This window comes from Gossypium arboreum, chromosome 10 (genome assembly GCF_025698485.1).
Source record: "Gossypium arboreum isolate Shixiya-1 chromosome 10, ASM2569848v2, whole genome shotgun sequence".
Classification (NCBI taxonomy): domain Eukaryota; kingdom Viridiplantae; phylum Streptophyta; class Magnoliopsida; order Malvales; family Malvaceae; genus Gossypium; species Gossypium arboreum.
Window position 1 is genome coordinate 101,328,075 of NC_069079.1, and position 18,368 is coordinate 101,346,442.

The 18,368-nt window shown below is 30.5% G+C and overlaps 1 protein-coding gene across 1 annotated transcript; it reads right to left on the reverse strand.

Annotated features, from left to right (window-relative positions):
- Positions 1-6,133: 6,133 nt before the first annotated feature.
- LOC108481198 (peroxidase 24-like) lies at positions 6,134-8,555 on the reverse strand. Its single transcript, XM_017784361.2, has 4 exons — positions 8,286-8,555; positions 8,022-8,213; positions 7,736-7,901; positions 6,134-6,731 (listed from the first exon to the last, which is right to left on the reverse strand). The coding sequence occupies exons 1-4, from the start codon at positions 8,490-8,492 to the stop codon at positions 6,313-6,315; spliced, it is 984 nt and encodes a 327-aa protein (XP_017639850.2). The 5' UTR covers positions 8,493-8,555; the 3' UTR covers positions 6,134-6,312.
- Positions 8,556-18,368: the final 9,813 nt, after the last annotated feature.

Here is an 18,368-nt window from a genome sequence, read left to right on the forward strand (position 1 = left end):
TCGTCAATTTATATTTTTAATTTTTCAAACATATTGATTTAAATAAAGTTCCCTAATATATTAATACCATTTGTATCTATCTTGTAGCGCCCCATGCCCGACCCTCAAAGAGGATCCAGGATGTCATGTTACAACCTTACATCCTTACCTATTCTTAGAACCTAGTTTGAAAAGAAGTTGGACTACGTCAACAATTACCATGAATAACAAATTGGAAAATACTGAATCTTGAAGTAAACTATTTCAAATCAAAACCATAAGTTTCAATACAAAAGTTTGGGAAAAATAGTAGTTTGGCAAAATAAACTTAATTACAAAATATTGTTCTTCATAATTATAAGCTAAATGCCATCCCCTACTGTCAAGCGTAACACAAAATCATTAGGAGTCTCACAATAGTAAATATCCTCTAGCATAGTCCTAGGTGACCTTTACTTCTTCGTTAGCCTTGAAAAGGAAAGGTGACGGAGTAAGTTTGAAGAACTTAGTAAGATCCAGAGCAGATACAACAAAGAATATACATAAAACAAATAATTAATTCCTTTCCAACTCAATGAGACAGATAGTTCACCCATAGGCGAGTACCATCCACAAATGGACTTTACACGGTTCGCTCATTAGCGATTACCAGACTTGCACAGTTCTTACAATTGACATTGTTCTATTGGTGCAAATACTATGCCCATGCATACATTAGACATCCTTCTTCGTGATAGCCAACACCCTAGTCTATGTTTAGAAATCATATCATTCGTTCATTTCCTTTACTTGTCATGCTTTACCAATCTGGTTTGCAAATTCTCTTGCCCTACTAGAGGCTATATAACTATTCTCATGTATCATTGAAGGCAACGCCATGAGTTCATTTCCTTTTTGTTCAAACCATATGGTTCCTTTCAGAGTAAGGGGATAATAACTTAACCCAAAGCAAGGCCCTTGCAACATTTACATAGAGATGCCAAACCAGACTTTTCACAATGAATGTTCGTTACTTTAGTGCAAACACTTTACCTTCACAGAACAAGTGAACTTACCTTATACCATATATGAAATAAAATCATTATACATACAAGGGGTATGAAGGAATCATTAAAGATTGCAGAAAAGTTCAGACAACGGGACTCTTGCGATGGACATTGAGGACTAGGTAGAGACATTATGGTGGTTTAAAAATGAGCTTGAGAAAAAAAGAAGAGAGTGCAGGGTATGGTATGTATAGACCCTTGATAAAAATTGAAAAAAATTGTGTGAATAAAAGAAAACCGAGGGTAAAAGCAAATTAAGTGAAACAAAAGCACAGTTAGTGTTAACATCATTATGAGTGAAAGAGAGCAAAAATTAAAAAAAGGACTCAAAGGAAAAATCAATTGAGAGTCTCAAAAGAAATCTTTCAATTCATAATGTATTAATACTTGTTACCTTGTTATACGTACTAATATTAAACACTAGCTTCTAAATTTTTGGAAAGATAAAAAAGGCGAGAGAATGAGAAATAATGAGGTGAGTTTCATGATGAAATTGAGGGAAAATAGAGAACAATGTCGTGTACTTTACTATTTCTAGTGCTTGAAACCTTTTTGAGCTACCTTTTGTTTGAAATCCGAAAAGTCCTAAGCCTCAAAATGTTACAGGCCTAGAAATCCTTGAGCGACTTTAACATTTCACGTGCACACTTCTCTTGACATGTCTAAGTTTACTCTGATGAACACCTTCCATTTGCTATGAATGTTTATAGTGTATCTACATAGTTTATTTTGATAGATAACATGTTTGTACGTATATTCCTTTGAATTACCTTTAGATTTGTTAACCCTTTAACTTGTTAAACTAAGTTTGTCTACTTTAAGAATACTCGAGTTAGCTAAATAGCATTCTTAGGTTGCATGTGATATAGTTATTGTATAAATTCAATATTTAACAACCATGTTGCCTTTTTATTCAATTTAAACAAAGGGTCATCTTTTGCATGTTTTGTGTGTTTTCTTGAGGATAAGCGAAGACTTAAGTGTGGGGGAGTTTGATATGTTAAATTAGGCTCCCTAGTACACTTAAAGAGATTGTTTCTGAGCAATTTATATGCTTTTTGTCGTGTTTTTACTTAGCTTTTTTTATTTTCTTTAATAAGTGAAATGGTGTGTTTTATGCTATTTTTGAGATCCAAAATGACCAAATGCGTCATAAGGACCCTAACGGTTGATTGAGTGTTGTAAGGAGTCAATGGTAGCATGAACATGAACAAAAATATCACCTAGAATACGGTATCACGATATTGAAGTATGGAAGTCGTGATACCCCTAATAGTGTTGAAATAAGAAGAAATAGGACAATCTAAAGTGGTATCGTGATACCCGCCATCCAAGGCAACCCCACATTTCAAGACTGACGAGGGTATCGCAATACCAAACCATGGGTATCGCGATACCACTTTCGTGAGGGGACAAAAAATGACTGCAGGGGTAGTCCTTATCCAACTTCAACACCAATAAAAAACACATGCTGAGGGACATTTTGGTCAACAAAAATATAGCCTAATGCCTACTAAAAAAGGCTAAAATTGGCTAGGAAAAAAGAGAGGATAGCACAAGACACATTTTAGACAGAAGTTTTAGCTTAGTTTTCTTAGTTTTTTTCTTCATATTTTTAGGGTTTAGTCTTCTCCATAGTTGTAGGGTTTAGTTTTACTACATTTCTTGGTTTCTTTTGTATTTTTTTAGTCAGTTAAGTTAATTATTACTGTAGCTAAGGTTTATTTACATGTTCAGCACCTTAAACTCTTTTGTAATAACATTTTAATCCTAGTTTATTACCAGTTAGTTTTGTATTCTTTTACTTGTTAAAAATCATTGCTTTAGTATTTTTACTTGTTTATCTTATTGTCATTATTGTCTTCTCCAAGCTTTTGCAAGAAAGCTTGGGTTTTTACATATTTTGCTTCAAGTTTAAGTTAATGCTATTTTTACCTATTCATTAGCTATTTTGGTGTTTAGATATTAGCATGAGTAGCTAAATACTAAGTGGTAGGTTGATAAAAGTGATGGTGAATTGATTTTTAGGTTCAGGGACTAAAGCGAAAAAAATTGACTAAATCGAATAAACTACAAAACTTTGAATTGACGATCATAAGGGAAAATTAAGATAAGTGAGAATGAGAGGAGATCTTATCGAGCATCAATTTAATAGTTTCGGGTTAGTTTGGTGAGGTCAAGAGATAAACCAAACTAATTTATCGAAATTGGTAAAGTTGAGGCTGAGAGATAAAATTGAACCAATTTAGGAGTAATAGCAATTTAGATCCCTAATTCAAAGGCTAATCAACCTCATAGAAACCAACCAACCATTACCTGTTATCATATTTGTTCAAATTTTCTAGTTTTATATTTTGTTTCATTTACAATTTAGTCCTTTTTTGTTTTTAGGTAATTAATTAGCGAAATTAAACTTGTGAACGACCTACCATAATATAAAATTTAGTGAGTAGGTAGTTAGACTCATTTAATTGAATGTTTATCGTTTAGGAATAATTTAACCACCAATTCCTTTGGGTTCAACCCGTTGGATTACTCCGGTGTTCCATCAGACAATATAAATATTACAACTGACATTGTCTGCTTGTAGTTAAAATTGCAACCTTTAAATTGCTTTATAAAATTGTTTGTTTTACACGCACATGTGATAGCGGTCATAATACGAGAAGACAACTTATATTAGTAAATAATCTAAACAGATCGTAGCTTAATTGAAATTAAGCAAATCGATTGAAAGACTAAAAAAAACAAAAAAAAGTCAATTTTTTAGTTTGATTCACTTTGATTTTTTCGATTTAGATTTTTTTTTTTTGCACACCCTTAACTATTGAGAGTGAAATTGAGGCTTGCCTTTTATTTTACCATGACAATAGGTTTGATCCAAGGTAGAAGCATCCTCCTAATGTACTCTTTCGATTATCAATGTTTCTAGCTCAACTAGCATCACTGTATCCAACTAGGCTCTTTGTACTTCCTTTTGAGAACCAAAATCCCAAGTACAATGGTTTCATTGATTTAAAAAGTTTTTAAATAAATGTTTTCATCTTGGCCAATTCATCAAGGGGACAAAACCTCTTATCTTAACTTTCAGTTGATTCTTCTAAGGAGGACGATATCATTCACCTTAACCAACACATCAAAAGGGATGAAATCTCTCACTTTGGTTTGTTTTCCATTTGTAAATTTGGATATTATTCTCCCTTGTTTGTTTCTTGAGGGGGACACCAATAATTCCTTTGGTTATGTTTGCACTTTGACGTGAAGAAGTTGAACTAGATGTCATTGCTGCATGAAAACTCTAAATGGGATGTCATGTTTAATATTGTGGCATACCTTTTAATTATGCGAGTTTATTTTCTAACCACCTCCATTAACATTTTCCTTCATTGGTTTCCTTGTTGGTCTTTTAGTGAAACTTTCATCTTGAAGATGTGGCAATAGTTCTTCTCTTTACTACTATAAAGCTAGTTTATTGAAGAAACTAAATGATATGTTTGGCAATGATGACAATTGGTGATGGTAGGTGTAGGTGGTTTTCTGGCTACAGAGCCTAGGGTTTTCTGGGTTACCCTTTTTAGTTAAGGTCTTAAGATCGATTTCTTGTAGTAGAACATTTGTTGATCAGTCCTCACTTCAAGGGCTAAGGCTTTTACATGCTGCTCGTTGATGGTGGATGCCTCACCCTATCCCATTGCCTAATCTGTCTTATGGTTGATTTATTTTTCTTCTTCTTTTTTTTTTAGTTGAAAGGGTATTTATAAGGAAGAGTGGCTAAGCATGGGACCCAACATAGAGTTTCTAATTCCTTAGTTGCAATGGAATAGTGGCGGATGTCAATAAAAGTATTATTAGAGTTGACATGAAAAGACTAAGTGAGGCTCTCAACTGGCCTAGATGTGATGGATTGATGGAGTTTATTAGGAACCCTTTTTTATATATCTCTTGAGTATTGTATAGGCCCGCTTGGTATGACAAGATGTTTAGGCAACACATTACTTTCTGGTGACACCATGAGGCTAAGCTTCGCCATGTATAAGATAGTGATTCGTCGAGTTTTTGTAGTCATTGAACGATCTAGAGAGGAAATTTAGGACGAGGGTATAACAATAATATTTTATAGAAATTGAAAAAAATGAACTTGACCAAAAATATTTTACTTGAAAAAATTCAAAATTTAAATAGCTTAAAAAGTCAAAATCTAAATAAAAAATATAAAATTATCTAAACCAAATGACACAAACTCGAAGAAGGCTACATGCTCAAATTGGGACCCAAATTTTTAGGGGTTTCTCACATAAAGGTCACACCTTTCAAAATAGTTATATAAGGTTTAACCTTTACAAAAAGTGTTCAAATGAAAGTCAAACCTCTCAAAATGCATATTCGAAATGAAGGCCAAACTTTTTCAAAATGCTCAAATAAGGGATTCTTATATTAGGTTTCTGTTAGAATTAAGTGACCGAATCCTTATTTAAATAAAATACAGTAGTAAAATAAAACAAAAAAAGAATCCATATAGAATTACACTTCTTTTATTTTATTTTAGAATAAGGTTTTTTAAACCTTATTAAATTCCATCTATTTGATATTGATTAGAATAAGGTATTTCAGTCTTACTAGAATATGGCTTTACAAGCCTATAAATAGACATAGTCTATTCCTCTTGTAATTAATTTGAATTCGACATAGTGAATTTTCATCTTCTCTGCCCGTGGTTTTTTTCCAAAAGGGTTTCCACGTAAAAATCTGTGTGTTTTTTATTTTATTTTATTTTTACAGTTTCAAATTATGTCCTTGTTATTTTCTTTTTTTTTTCCTTTTCAATTAATATCTAATTTAATTATTATGTGTTTTATTCTAAATACGTCAACATTCCTCTAATTTTTGCTACAAATTAGGCTAAAGTGTGTGAAAAGCTCTTATTTAAACACTTTTATAAATGTTAAGGCTCTTATGTGACTATTTTAAAAGATTTGATTCTTATATGAGCAACTCTTAAAAAATTGGACCTAATTTGAACATTTAGCCCTTGAAGAAATCAAAATACTTCCAATTGTCACTTAATATTATAAAGTTTACAACATGCTCAATACAAAACTTTTTTTTTATTTTTTTTAAGTCATGGTTTATTACAATTGCACCGAAACTAGTACATGATTAATTCGGTACTAAAGTAGAAAATAACTTATCCTAATATTCTTCAATTTATTCACTTATGCAAAATTCAATCATTAATTTTTCCCCAGAAACTTGACGCAGAAATGCATGCAAATTTACCACTGTTCTCTTAATTCTTTCCTGGGTTGACAACACGGCAGTTTTGCCTAATTTCTCCAGCATTTCCAGTGAGAACTCCAATGGCTGCCATTTTCTTCATCGATTTTGCAAACGCAGTGAAAAACAACGAACGTGACCTTTGTAACCGAGTTACGATCTTGTTGGAATTCTTGTCTGTAAGAAGTGCTGCATCTGAAACGAACAACCCTTTCTTTTGTAATAAGATATCGTAGTAATGATTGTCGAATGATAGTGAACTTCCAGGATCCATTTCCACTGTTATTGCTGGACTTGCTGGGTTCGGACATTGCTTTCTCAAGATTTTAGCATAAGTTGGATCTAAGCTCGGATCAGCATCGCCTTTGCTTGTGAAGTTGTAAAGCCTTCTTGAGAAAGCTCCACAGCGAGAATCTCCAAGGGTGTGTGCACCTATTTGATCAAGGAAATTAATGCCAAATTGTTACAATTTCTCAAATCTATTTATCCAACCCTATAAATCTTCTTTTTCACATCTGAACAATATTCGGATATGGGTATTTAGCTCCGATGTTACATACATGCATAGATTATTAATGTATATGAATTGTCACGTACGTAAGAAAGCTTCATTTTCTTTTAAGGAGAACTACCAAAAAAAAATTATAACTTTTTGGAAACCAAAATAACCTTTTTTACTATTTTTTGAGTGTAAAGAGGTTAAAAATTTAGAGGCAATATCTGGAATCTCACACATATTTGAAGTGTACAAGGATATGATAGAAATTCTATTCCATGCTAAAATTTGTAAAAGTTAACAAACATTATAATAATAATGGATGAAATTAATGATTTGAAATTAATTAATGATAATATATAAATTATTTATAATATTATAATAAAATATATATTAAATTGTAAGTAAAATAAAATTTAAATATGTAAATATTTAATATTAAAAATATTAAATGCAGTATAATTATTTATCATAATATTATCATTAATCTTAAGTTAATGTTGAGTTAACTTGTAACACCTATTTAATCAACAATATTATCAAAATATATAATAGATGGATGTAATAAAATATATATGCATAATACAATTAAAATCTTTAATTTATTTTAAAATAAAACTCTTGTTTAGTAGTAAAGCTAAAGTTTTATTAATGTTAAAAGTAACACGGTTCAAATGTAACCACATGAAGTTTTTATTGGATTTTTAAAAATAAAAGACTAAAATGCTAACAAATAATATAATCTATTTTAATTACTAAAAATATTTTTATACTTTTTTAACTAACTAAATTAATTTCTCATTTAATTTATAACATCAACTCAATTAAGAGCTTAAATAATAGAATAAATTATACCCATACGTTTTTTATCAATGAATAAGTGCAGTGAAGCGATGTGACAAGCAAGTATTAAATGTTAATGTATAAGAAGAAATTATACCTGAAAGAACAACAAGATCATTAACATTAAGGCCTTTCCCCTTAAATAGTTGAACCAAACTAGTGAAGTTTGCAAAGGGACTAGGGAGGTTTCCATTGATCTCAGTTGCCAGTGAAACTCTACCGTCTCTTCTTCCAAGCTGTACGCTCCACATCGACTTTTTAAACTGCAACATAAATATAACAGAACTACAAATATTAGATTTTTTTTCTTTTTTTCTTTTATTATATGTGAAAATATAAATGTCTTAAAACTTGTTGATGCAATGGTGTAATGGGTCATTTACAGGTGCAGAAATTGCATCACGAGCTGCCAAGGCAAGAATATCCGCACAAGAAACGACTTTAGGGCAAACCCTTTCGATTGTTGCCTTGATATCGTCGATCACGTCGAAACCACCTAAAGATTGATTCGGCATTGCTTCTTTCTCAGCCTTGGAATTGTTAACTGTATCCAACAACACTGATGCATCGCATCCCTAACATAATCAAACAGAAAACCTCAATACATACATATATATATAACTTGGGAAAGGCATAGCTCAACTTACCCTAACAAAGCAATCATGGAACTGCATCCTAATAAGTTGAGCACCCAAAGATGAATTGTTTCGAGTATGAATCTGGATAATCGCTCTCACGATCTTCTCAACTTGTGGGCAAGTATTTTTGTAAAAGCTATTACTCAACTTACCAGCATTACAAACAGTAAGAGAAAGAATGAGAAGGAAAATGCTATAACCAGCCCTCATTTTCATCACTAACCTTAGAATCAAAATGAAGAGGAGAATTAATTAGAACACGGTGTTCTTGGTAGCAGATTCAGTACATTGAAAATCTTCGACAATGTCCTTTATATAGGACAAGGACGTCGACGTGTTAAAGCCAAGTAGTAGTGATAATAATAATAATAATGATAATAATAATAGTAATAATAATAATTACTATTATTATTATTACTATTATTATTATTATTATTATTATTATTATTACCTTAACTTAAGCTTATCTCGAGGGTTTTGTCAAAGATCTATCTCTTTATTTTTTTTAATTCCTCATCGACCGATCACAGTATCTTGAAAGTCTTGCACTATTAAAGTATAATTAATTAATTTGATCTTAATTTCTTTTAATCAATTAGTTGCATTTATGAATGGACTGAAAACTTTCAATTTTTATTTCAGTGTATATTCAAATATTTTTATGTATATATGATGTACTATTTTATTTTAATCTCCTCATCAACTATTGGAAAAAAAAATCATTTTTACATATTCTAGTAACACGTAAGAGCCTTCTCTTTCTTTTTACCTGCAAGAAAAAAAAAAAAAAGCTTTCTTTTTCTTGGAGGGGGGAGGGTAGGTAGAAGCATTTCATATCCGAATGAATGAGTAATATTGTATAAGTTTATCAACTACAAATAATAAATCAAGAGTGTAATATGATTAGTACCCAAAGTTAAATAATAAAAAATAGCTTCTGAACTAGTTTATTTTTATTTTATTTGTTTCATCAGCCAAATAATATAGTAATTTCATTTTAATAAAATAATAATAATAATAATGATAATGATAATGATTAGTACCCAAGTATAGTTTGTTTGGGACATGATTTTTAATAAAGTTTTATCTTTTTTAGTTTAGATAGAAAAAATATTTAAAAGAAAAAGCAAAAAAAAAGAGAGAAGAGGGACATGATTTTTCCATGAAACTGATGGCTGAAATTATTGTTCCACTGAAACCATGGATCAAAAGAAAGTCGGACTGTTCACGGAGACAATAGGGTTAATTGCATTAAATTTTCTTAAACTACTGTCAAATTTTAAATTGGTATCTAAATTTCAATATATTCTAATTGTTTCCTTAAATTATCAGCATTGTATCAATTAGACTCTCCTATCAGCCTAGTAATCAATTTAAATCAAGGTAGCTAATATTGTACCGGTGGATGTATTATTTTTCTATTGGTATTGATACTAATTGGTAGCAATCTATTTCAATGTATTATTTCGAAGCTATTGTTATTTTTTAAAAAATCACTACAGCAAAATTGGTTTTTAGCGGCGTTTTTAGCGGCGTTTTAATTAAAAACGCCACTAAGGAACAAGCATTAGCGGCGCTTCCCAAAAACGCCGCTAAAGATTGAGTTTTAGCGGTGCTTTTATAAAAACGCTGCTATATGTACACCTTTAGCGGCGCTTTTTAGAAAACGCCGCAAAAAAATTAACACAACGTCGTCGTTTTGTGTTGAGCCTTTGGTGGCTTTAGCGGCGTTTTTAGAAAGCGCCGCTAAAGATCGAGTATTAGCGGCGTTGCGCTTTTTAGAAAATGCCGATATATGTAACCTTTAGTGGCGCTTTTTGGAAAAGCGCCGCTAATACTTGATCTTTAGCGGCGTTTTCTACAAAGCGCCGCTAAAGAATTTTGTAACACGCCATCGTTTTGCCTTGAGATTTTAGTGGCTTTAGCGCTTTTTAAGAAACGCTATAAGTACCTTTAGCGGCGCTTTTGAAAACGCCGCTAATGCTCGATCTTTAGCGTTTTTAAAAACGCCACTAAAAGATTAAATACACAATATGAATTAACTATGGGAAAGTTAATTTCATTTTAGTTACTTAATTATGAAAAGTTACACTTTGATAAATAACTTAGAAGTTTTCATTTAATTAAATTATGAAGATGTTAAAATCAATGTTATGGCTTTCTAAACCTTAATTAACCCCTAACCCTAAAATCAATAACCCTTTTACATCTCAAACCCCAAATCTCTAGTCATAAACCCTAAATTGTAAACCTTAAACCCTAAACATTAAATATTCAATCCAAAACCATAAAACCCTAAACTATAGACACTAAACCCTTAAGCCCTTAAATATAGATTCCTAAATCATAAAACTATAAACCTAATATCACTAGACCCTAAATTATAAAACTTAAAACTATAAACCCTAAATCTAAAACCATAAAACCTTAAACTATAGACAACAAACCCTTAAACACTTAAATACTATATAAATCCTAAATTAACTGTAAGAATAAATAATATATATATATATATGGATATATATATTGATATATATAGATATTAATGTAAAAGAACGACACAAACATATAAAAATAGAAACCACATTTCAATCTCTATTCTCTAAATATTCAAATTATATATTACCATGTAATGTTTTATTAAAAAGTCAATAACATTAATCTGTTTAGATTAATTAATAATATTATAAAATATATAGACTAAATGATATTAAAAATTAAAGTATATGCAAATAAATCTAAAATTTAAATATATTAGAGACCAAATTAAAATTTAACCATGTATTAATAGGAAATAATAATAATAATAATAATAATAATAAAAGAGAAAAAAAGGGAGGAAAAATTATTGTCATAATTAGTGGCGTTTTAGCAAAAAACGCCGCCAATATGTATTAATAGTTTAAACTATGTCGTTTTGAAGCTTAGTTATTAGTGGCGCTTTCTAAAAAGCATACAAAACATCTATTAAAAGAATGTAAAACGACGTCGTCTACACCCTTGTTATTAATGGCACTTCTATAAACGCCAAAAGGTGAGAATTATTGGCGTTTTATCCAAAACGCCACAAAATCATCAATGATTGCAAAACGGCATCGTTATTACATTGTTAATAGTGGCGCTTTCTATAAAACGCCACAAATATTTATTAATAGATTGAAAACGGCGTCGTTTTTGGAACCCCAATTTCCTTTACTTTTCCCGATTCGGTTTACCCGACTACTTTTCTTTTACTACTTCATTTCAAATTTCCTTAAAATTTCCCATTACTTTCAAGCCCTAATTTGAAATCCCTATAATTTCCCCAAAGAGATATCCTCAAATCGTTTTCCCAAGTCCCTTTGATTTGCTCTGCTATCAGTAGTTTTCCCATAACCCCAAATCAAAATTTTTGATTTTTGAACCCTAACTGCGTCTTCGTCTGTGTCTGCCTCTTCTCTCCGCCGCTGCCATTGGAATTTCGAGTCCTATAGGTATTTTTACTACTTATATGGACACTTTATTTAGTTTAATTTAGTCTCTTTGAAAATGGATAATGAATGTCATCTTTGTGACTATAATGTGATGTTACTGTTTTTTTCAATCTTGTGATTACAGTTGTTGTTATATTGATGTATATTAAGTTACTGTTATTAATAACCTCAATCATGATTGGAATTATTTGGATATTTTATTCTTCTTTTTTGTGAAAGTAGATTTAAAAATTAACTTTTAAATTTTGGAGTTTTAATTTCGATGTTCATAGAGTTTAAGTTTTAGGATTTTGTGTTTCTATTTCAACTGTTAAATTTTGGGAGTTGAGGGTTCAGGTTTTATGTTTCATACATTCCCCGTTTATGTATGTGAAGCTGTTCTACATCATATCATGATGATGTACAATTGTTATACTTGCTTATTTCAGAAGATATGGAATTAATGTTGAGAAATATCTTGATGCTTTCTCGAATATCTCATGGCCAATGTTGGAGGCATCAATACTTTACTTCTAAAGCCATGATGGGTTGAATATGTCATCTCTCGCTATTGATCAGAGACAACATTCATGGTTTATTCCTAAAGGAACCCTTAAGCCCGCTTTTGGTACTAATTATTTCTAAAAATATTTGAAAATTTTGATTTATCTATGGAAATGCTTGGTTTAGGTCATTGTATTCCTTCTGCAGAAAAACAAGATAATCTTAAAAGTCGCGCTACAGTTAGCATGTAAATTGATAGGTTGCAAGCGCACTTATGGAAAGACATATCTGTCTTATTCCCCATCCCCTTATTCTCATCCCTTCTATAGAGTACATGGAAATTGAAGTTATATCCCATAGTGGAAAGTTTTGTATCTCTAGACTGTGCATATCCAATATGATTAAATAAATGTGTGTATATATATCGATAATTGATTGATATTTTTTTGCAAAGGCTTCTAAATTTAATGCTTGAGTATTGACAAGAAGATGTTACCATCAGTTATTTTAATTTTTGAGAATGAAATGCACCCACTATACAATAATTAATTAAGACTCGTAAATATTTGATTTTCAAATTCATTCACCACTATAATTTATGGTAATCTAAAACCCAAATTCCTTTTCGATGTGTGAAGTGCATTTGTGTGTTTTGTAGGTGTTTTAAATTTGAGATTGGTTTGTGATAGGGTGAGATATAGTTGGGTGTTTCATGTGGAGCATGTTTGTTGACTTGGATGTCATAGTTGGGACGATTATCTCCTTTTTGCCCATTTGTACCGCAAGTTATGGTGTTTGTTCATGGGCAACTTAGAAATTTTAGTGGTTCTCAATTAAATGCAGCATCATCTTCATCATTATTATTAATTTTATATATATAATTTTACAAATATACTATAGTTATACCTTATCTATGAATAATTTATTCCTTATTAAGAAAAAATAAAAATTGAATAGCGAAGAGTTTAATTTATAATATATTAAGTTTTTATAACTTGTATAGATTTTTAGTAATGATTAGGAACTTTTATTGGTACTCATTTATTATTTTAAATAATATTGCTTGGTATTGATAATATGAAAGTAAAATGATATTGTATATATTTTTTAGCCATTAATTATATTGTATATTGAATAGTATGACAAGAGCAGCCAGAAAATTTATTAAAATGAATGCAAAAGTAAATCTAATGTCCTGTACAATTATAGAATTGCTTTTTGCTTTTTGCGTTTATAAGTAATAGTTGCTTTTTGCTTTTTTAATCTATTTTAAAGATTTGCCAAACTGCTTCAAACTGGGTGAGAAAGGTGTGGAGAATGATATAGATGTTGATGACAGCACTTCAATAGAGGAAGTCTGAATCAATTTGGTCGCTGTACTAAAAGATTATCTTCAGGTCAGCTTCTTCTTCTTCTTCATTTGAATAGCTATATGCTGGGTTTTAGTCAGAGAGATTATCTGTCTGTATTTTATATATGTGCCTAATAGTAATTTGCTCGAGTAAATTATCAAAAAAGAATCTCATGTTTCTGAATTTGTGCACAAACAACTGGAATGTTTTATTTTTGCAAAAATTTCAATTAATGTTTGTACAATTGCAAAGGCATTTTCACGGGGAGTGGTAGCTTAATCGAGTCTATCAGATATCAAAAGAATAATATGAAGTATAGTGTGGTGGTTGCTCATTTTATTCATTAATCATATGGTTAAGTTTTTAATCTCTACTAATAAGAATGAAGCACATTTTATGACCATCTATTTTATGAAGTAAAATTATATTGTATACTAAATATGGTACATATACTTTAATTCCTTGGTATCGATATAGATAAAGTTTTTATATTTGCTTAAACTGAAATATATTTGTTGCTACTCTTATAATCTTACATCTGTTCTAGGTACTATCGAGCACCTGAATTAATATTTGGGGCAACTAAATACACCATGACCATTGACATCTGTTTTAGGTACAGGTTTCATTGCTAAATGTTTTCCTTATTTCTATGCATTTTCACTTTAAATTACTTAACAAATATTACTTTGTTGACTCCACCTGCTGTTCTTTGGTGAGAGTGGAGTAGACCAGTTGTTGAAATTATTAAGGTACGTTTTATTTCAAAATTCTAATCAATAATAGTTTTATCATGATGATTTTGGAAAAATTAATATTTTGGGGTTGCGATTTTGTAAAGATTTAATTGCTAGTTCTGTTTGGAGTAGAACTATTTTGTTTCCAAATTAATTTTAAATATTTGGTTCAACTTAATTATTATTTGATTCAACTTAAGTATGAATAGGTATGAATTAATTTTATTACCGTGTAGCTTGCTTGTCCATTAAAATTACAACAATAGTGACTTTCTCTCTAACCTTATTTTAAATATTTTAAAGATTCAAAGTATATAGGTGGAAACTGACGGGTTGCCTTATATCGAGCTGCAAGATATAATGGATCCTCCTAGGTGTAACAACGTCACGTATGATGAATCTTAAAAATTCAAAAGACTTGAAAAAGTTCTATCGAGCTCATTTACTATTGAATATTTATATAACCTTAATTTATTTCCAATTTACTTATAAAAATTAAACTACGATTCTTTTTTATATTATTATATTTAAATTACTATTTTTTATATTAATAATGTTTGATTTTAATATTTAAATAATTTAAAGATTCAAAGTATATAGGTTGAAACCTGACGGGTTGCCTTATATCGAGTTGCAAGATATAATGGATCCTCCTAGGTGTAACAACGCCACGTATGATGAATCTTAAAAAATTCAAAAGACTTGAAAAAGTTCTATCGAGCTCATTACTATTCTTAATTTATTTCCAATTTACTTATAAAAATTAAACTACGATTCTCTTTTTATATTATTATATTCAAATTACTATTTTTTTATATTAATAATGTTTGATTTTAATTTAAATATTTTAAAGATTCAAAGTATATAGGCTGGAAACTCGACGGGTTGCCTTATATCGAGTGCAAGATATAATGGATCCTCCTAGGTGTAACAACGCCACGTATGATGAATCTTAAAAAATTCAAAAAGACTTGAAAAAAATTCTATCGAGCTCATTTACTATTGAATATTTATATAACCTTAATTTATTTCCAATTTACTTATAAAAATTAAACTACGATTCATTTTTGATATTATTATATTCAAATTACTATTTTTTTATATTAATAATGTTTTATTTTAATATTTAATATTTTTAAATTTCTTTAAAAGTTATAACTACTTTTTATCAAAACTTACAACAATAGCTGACCTTCTCTCCAACCTTATTTTAAATATTTTAAAGATTCAAAGTATATAGGCTGGAAACCTGACGGGTTGCCTTATATCGAGTTGCAAGATATAATGGATCCTCCCTAGGTATAACAACGCCACGTATGATGAATCTTAAAAAATTTGTATGTTTCAATTTAATATGTCCCATCTAATATACAAATATTTAATAAAATATTTTATATAGTTTTAACTTAAATTTAAATTATTATTGAAATATTCTCGTCTGTTTTATCACAAATATTATTCTCCGTTTATCACAAATATTATCGTCCGTTTTACCGTTTAAGTTAAACTTTTTATTCAAACTAAATCATAGCTTTTAAGCTAAATACGGATGTCCACACAGTGCTTTAATATGTACTTAAGAAAAGATGACTTGTAAAACAAAAATTAAATTAAGTGTGGACTATTTTAACTGCACATGTGATTTGTCAAATAAAAACGAATGACATGTATATTATTTAATTAAAATAATTTTTATAAATATTATTTAATCCCACTACTTACATGTAGATACTTGATATTTGATATGTATTATCCATGTGATTTTCCACATCGTGAAATAAAAAACTTACATAATACATAAATATATTTGATATCATAATTTACATAACTTATATAACATATATAACTTACACGATCACCTTTAGTTACGGGAAGATGAATCAACCACCTATCACGCAAACAAGGAGAAGATCGAGGGATGAATCTGATGATGAATCTGACGAAGAGGATGATCCTAATGAGGCGGAGTTGTGGAAGAAAAGGAGTATTTTTTTTGAGTTGCCTTATTGGGAGCACAACATTTTACGCCACAATCTTGATGTCATGCATATTGAGAAGAATGTCTGCGAGAACATAATTGGAACAATTTTAAATGTCGATGGAAAATCAAAAGACAATCTTCAGAGCCGACTTGATTTAGTTGACATGAGAATCCGGCGTGATCTTCATCCTCAAGTACTTCGAATGGGAAATATCGGTTGCCGCCTTCTATTTTTTCAATGTCAAAGAAAGAGAAAGAAGTTTTCTACATGGTGTTGAAGGATATAAAGGTCCCAGATGCGTATGCGTCAAATATATCTCGATGTGTGAGTTTCAAAGATAGAAGATTATATTCATTAAAATCACATGATTACCACATCTTGATGCAAGATTTACTCCCAATTGCTTTACGGTCTTGTATGTCAAAAATGTAACGTCTGTATAATTGAACTATCCAATATAATGAAAGCTATCGTGGCAAAGTTTTGAATGTCGAAGAACTTGAGAAAGTACAGGATCGAGCGGCTTTGACTTTATGCAATTTAGAGAAGATCTTTCCACCTTCCTTCTTCACTATTATGGTGCACTTGGTAATCCATCTCCCTCACGAAGCAATCCTTGGTGAACCGGTTTTTTATCGATGGATGTATCCTATAGAAAGGTGCTAATTTATTTCTCAAGTATTCATTCATTCACCTCTATACATTTAGTTACAGCTTTTGATAAATATTGTATATCGTGTTTAGGTTCCTAAGCAAATTGAAGTCATATTGTCGCAATAAGCGTTATCCAGAAGGATCAATTGTTGAAGGCTACTTGGCGTAAGAGTGCATGACCTTCGTTCTAGATATTTAGAAGATTTGAAACACGATTGAATAGACTAAGTAGAAATCTGGGCTCAATGATAATGACTTGGCGAAACTTATTTATTTCAAAGTTATGGAGAACCAATCGGCAAAGTTGAAATTGTAGAATTAGATGATATATCGTGGATACAGCACATCGATATGTACTTTTAACCACGATTCAATTGAACCGCTATGCAAGTAAGTTATAAAATTGTCTTACATATTCGCTGTTTTGATTTGTTTATCTTCTAACCAATTAAACTTGTTTTTAATATAGTGAGTACAAACAAATTTTGAGATCTCGTGCACGCCTCAAGATTACAACATCGAGAGATTAATAAGTTATTCACAGAATCTTTTCATGAATGGTTAAGTCAAACGGTATGTAACTAAAGTTAATAAGTTACATATAATCGCGAAATTTAGTTAATCAAATAAGAATGTTTTTACATAATACATTTTAATTATTTAATTTACTTTCGATTCAATAGGTTTGGAGTGGGAAGGACGTCAATGACGGTTAAATGGCTTTCCCAAGGTCCGAACGAGTAATAAAAGATATAGTGCCTTCCTCATCAATGGATACAGATTTCATACAAAGTATCGCGAGAGAATGAGGAGAACTCAAAATTGTGGAGTTGTTGTTAATTCTTCAATTACAAGTTATGCTAGTGCTAGGGATAGTAATCCGGTTGAGGGTAATGTGGAGTATTACGGACTTCTTACCGACATTATTGAGTTGGATTACTATGGCGGATGGAAAGTTATCTTATTTGGTGTGATTGGGCGATGTTAATCTCGCTCGAGGAATTAAAAAGATCAATTTGGGTTTACAATGGTGAATTTCTCTCGCTTGATTCACACTGGACAACAATTGATGGATGAGCCATATGTATTTTCCTCTCAAGTGAAACAAGTTTTTATTCGAAAGATCCAAGCGATGAGGGTTGGTATGTTGTACTCCGAACACCCCTAGAGACTTGTTTGACATGGGTAATGGAAGTAGAGATGACATCGTCGAAAGATCGAAACATTACCTTTTCGAACAAAACTTAGATGAAAATATCCCTAGTACTAATACACAACATCAATGGGTTCGACATGATGTGGATGAAGATATTTACTGAATAATGATGTAGTAAGATTTTACAATTTTTAATTATATGTAATATTATAATTTTAATCTTTGTCATGTTATATAATTTAACTATTTTATATG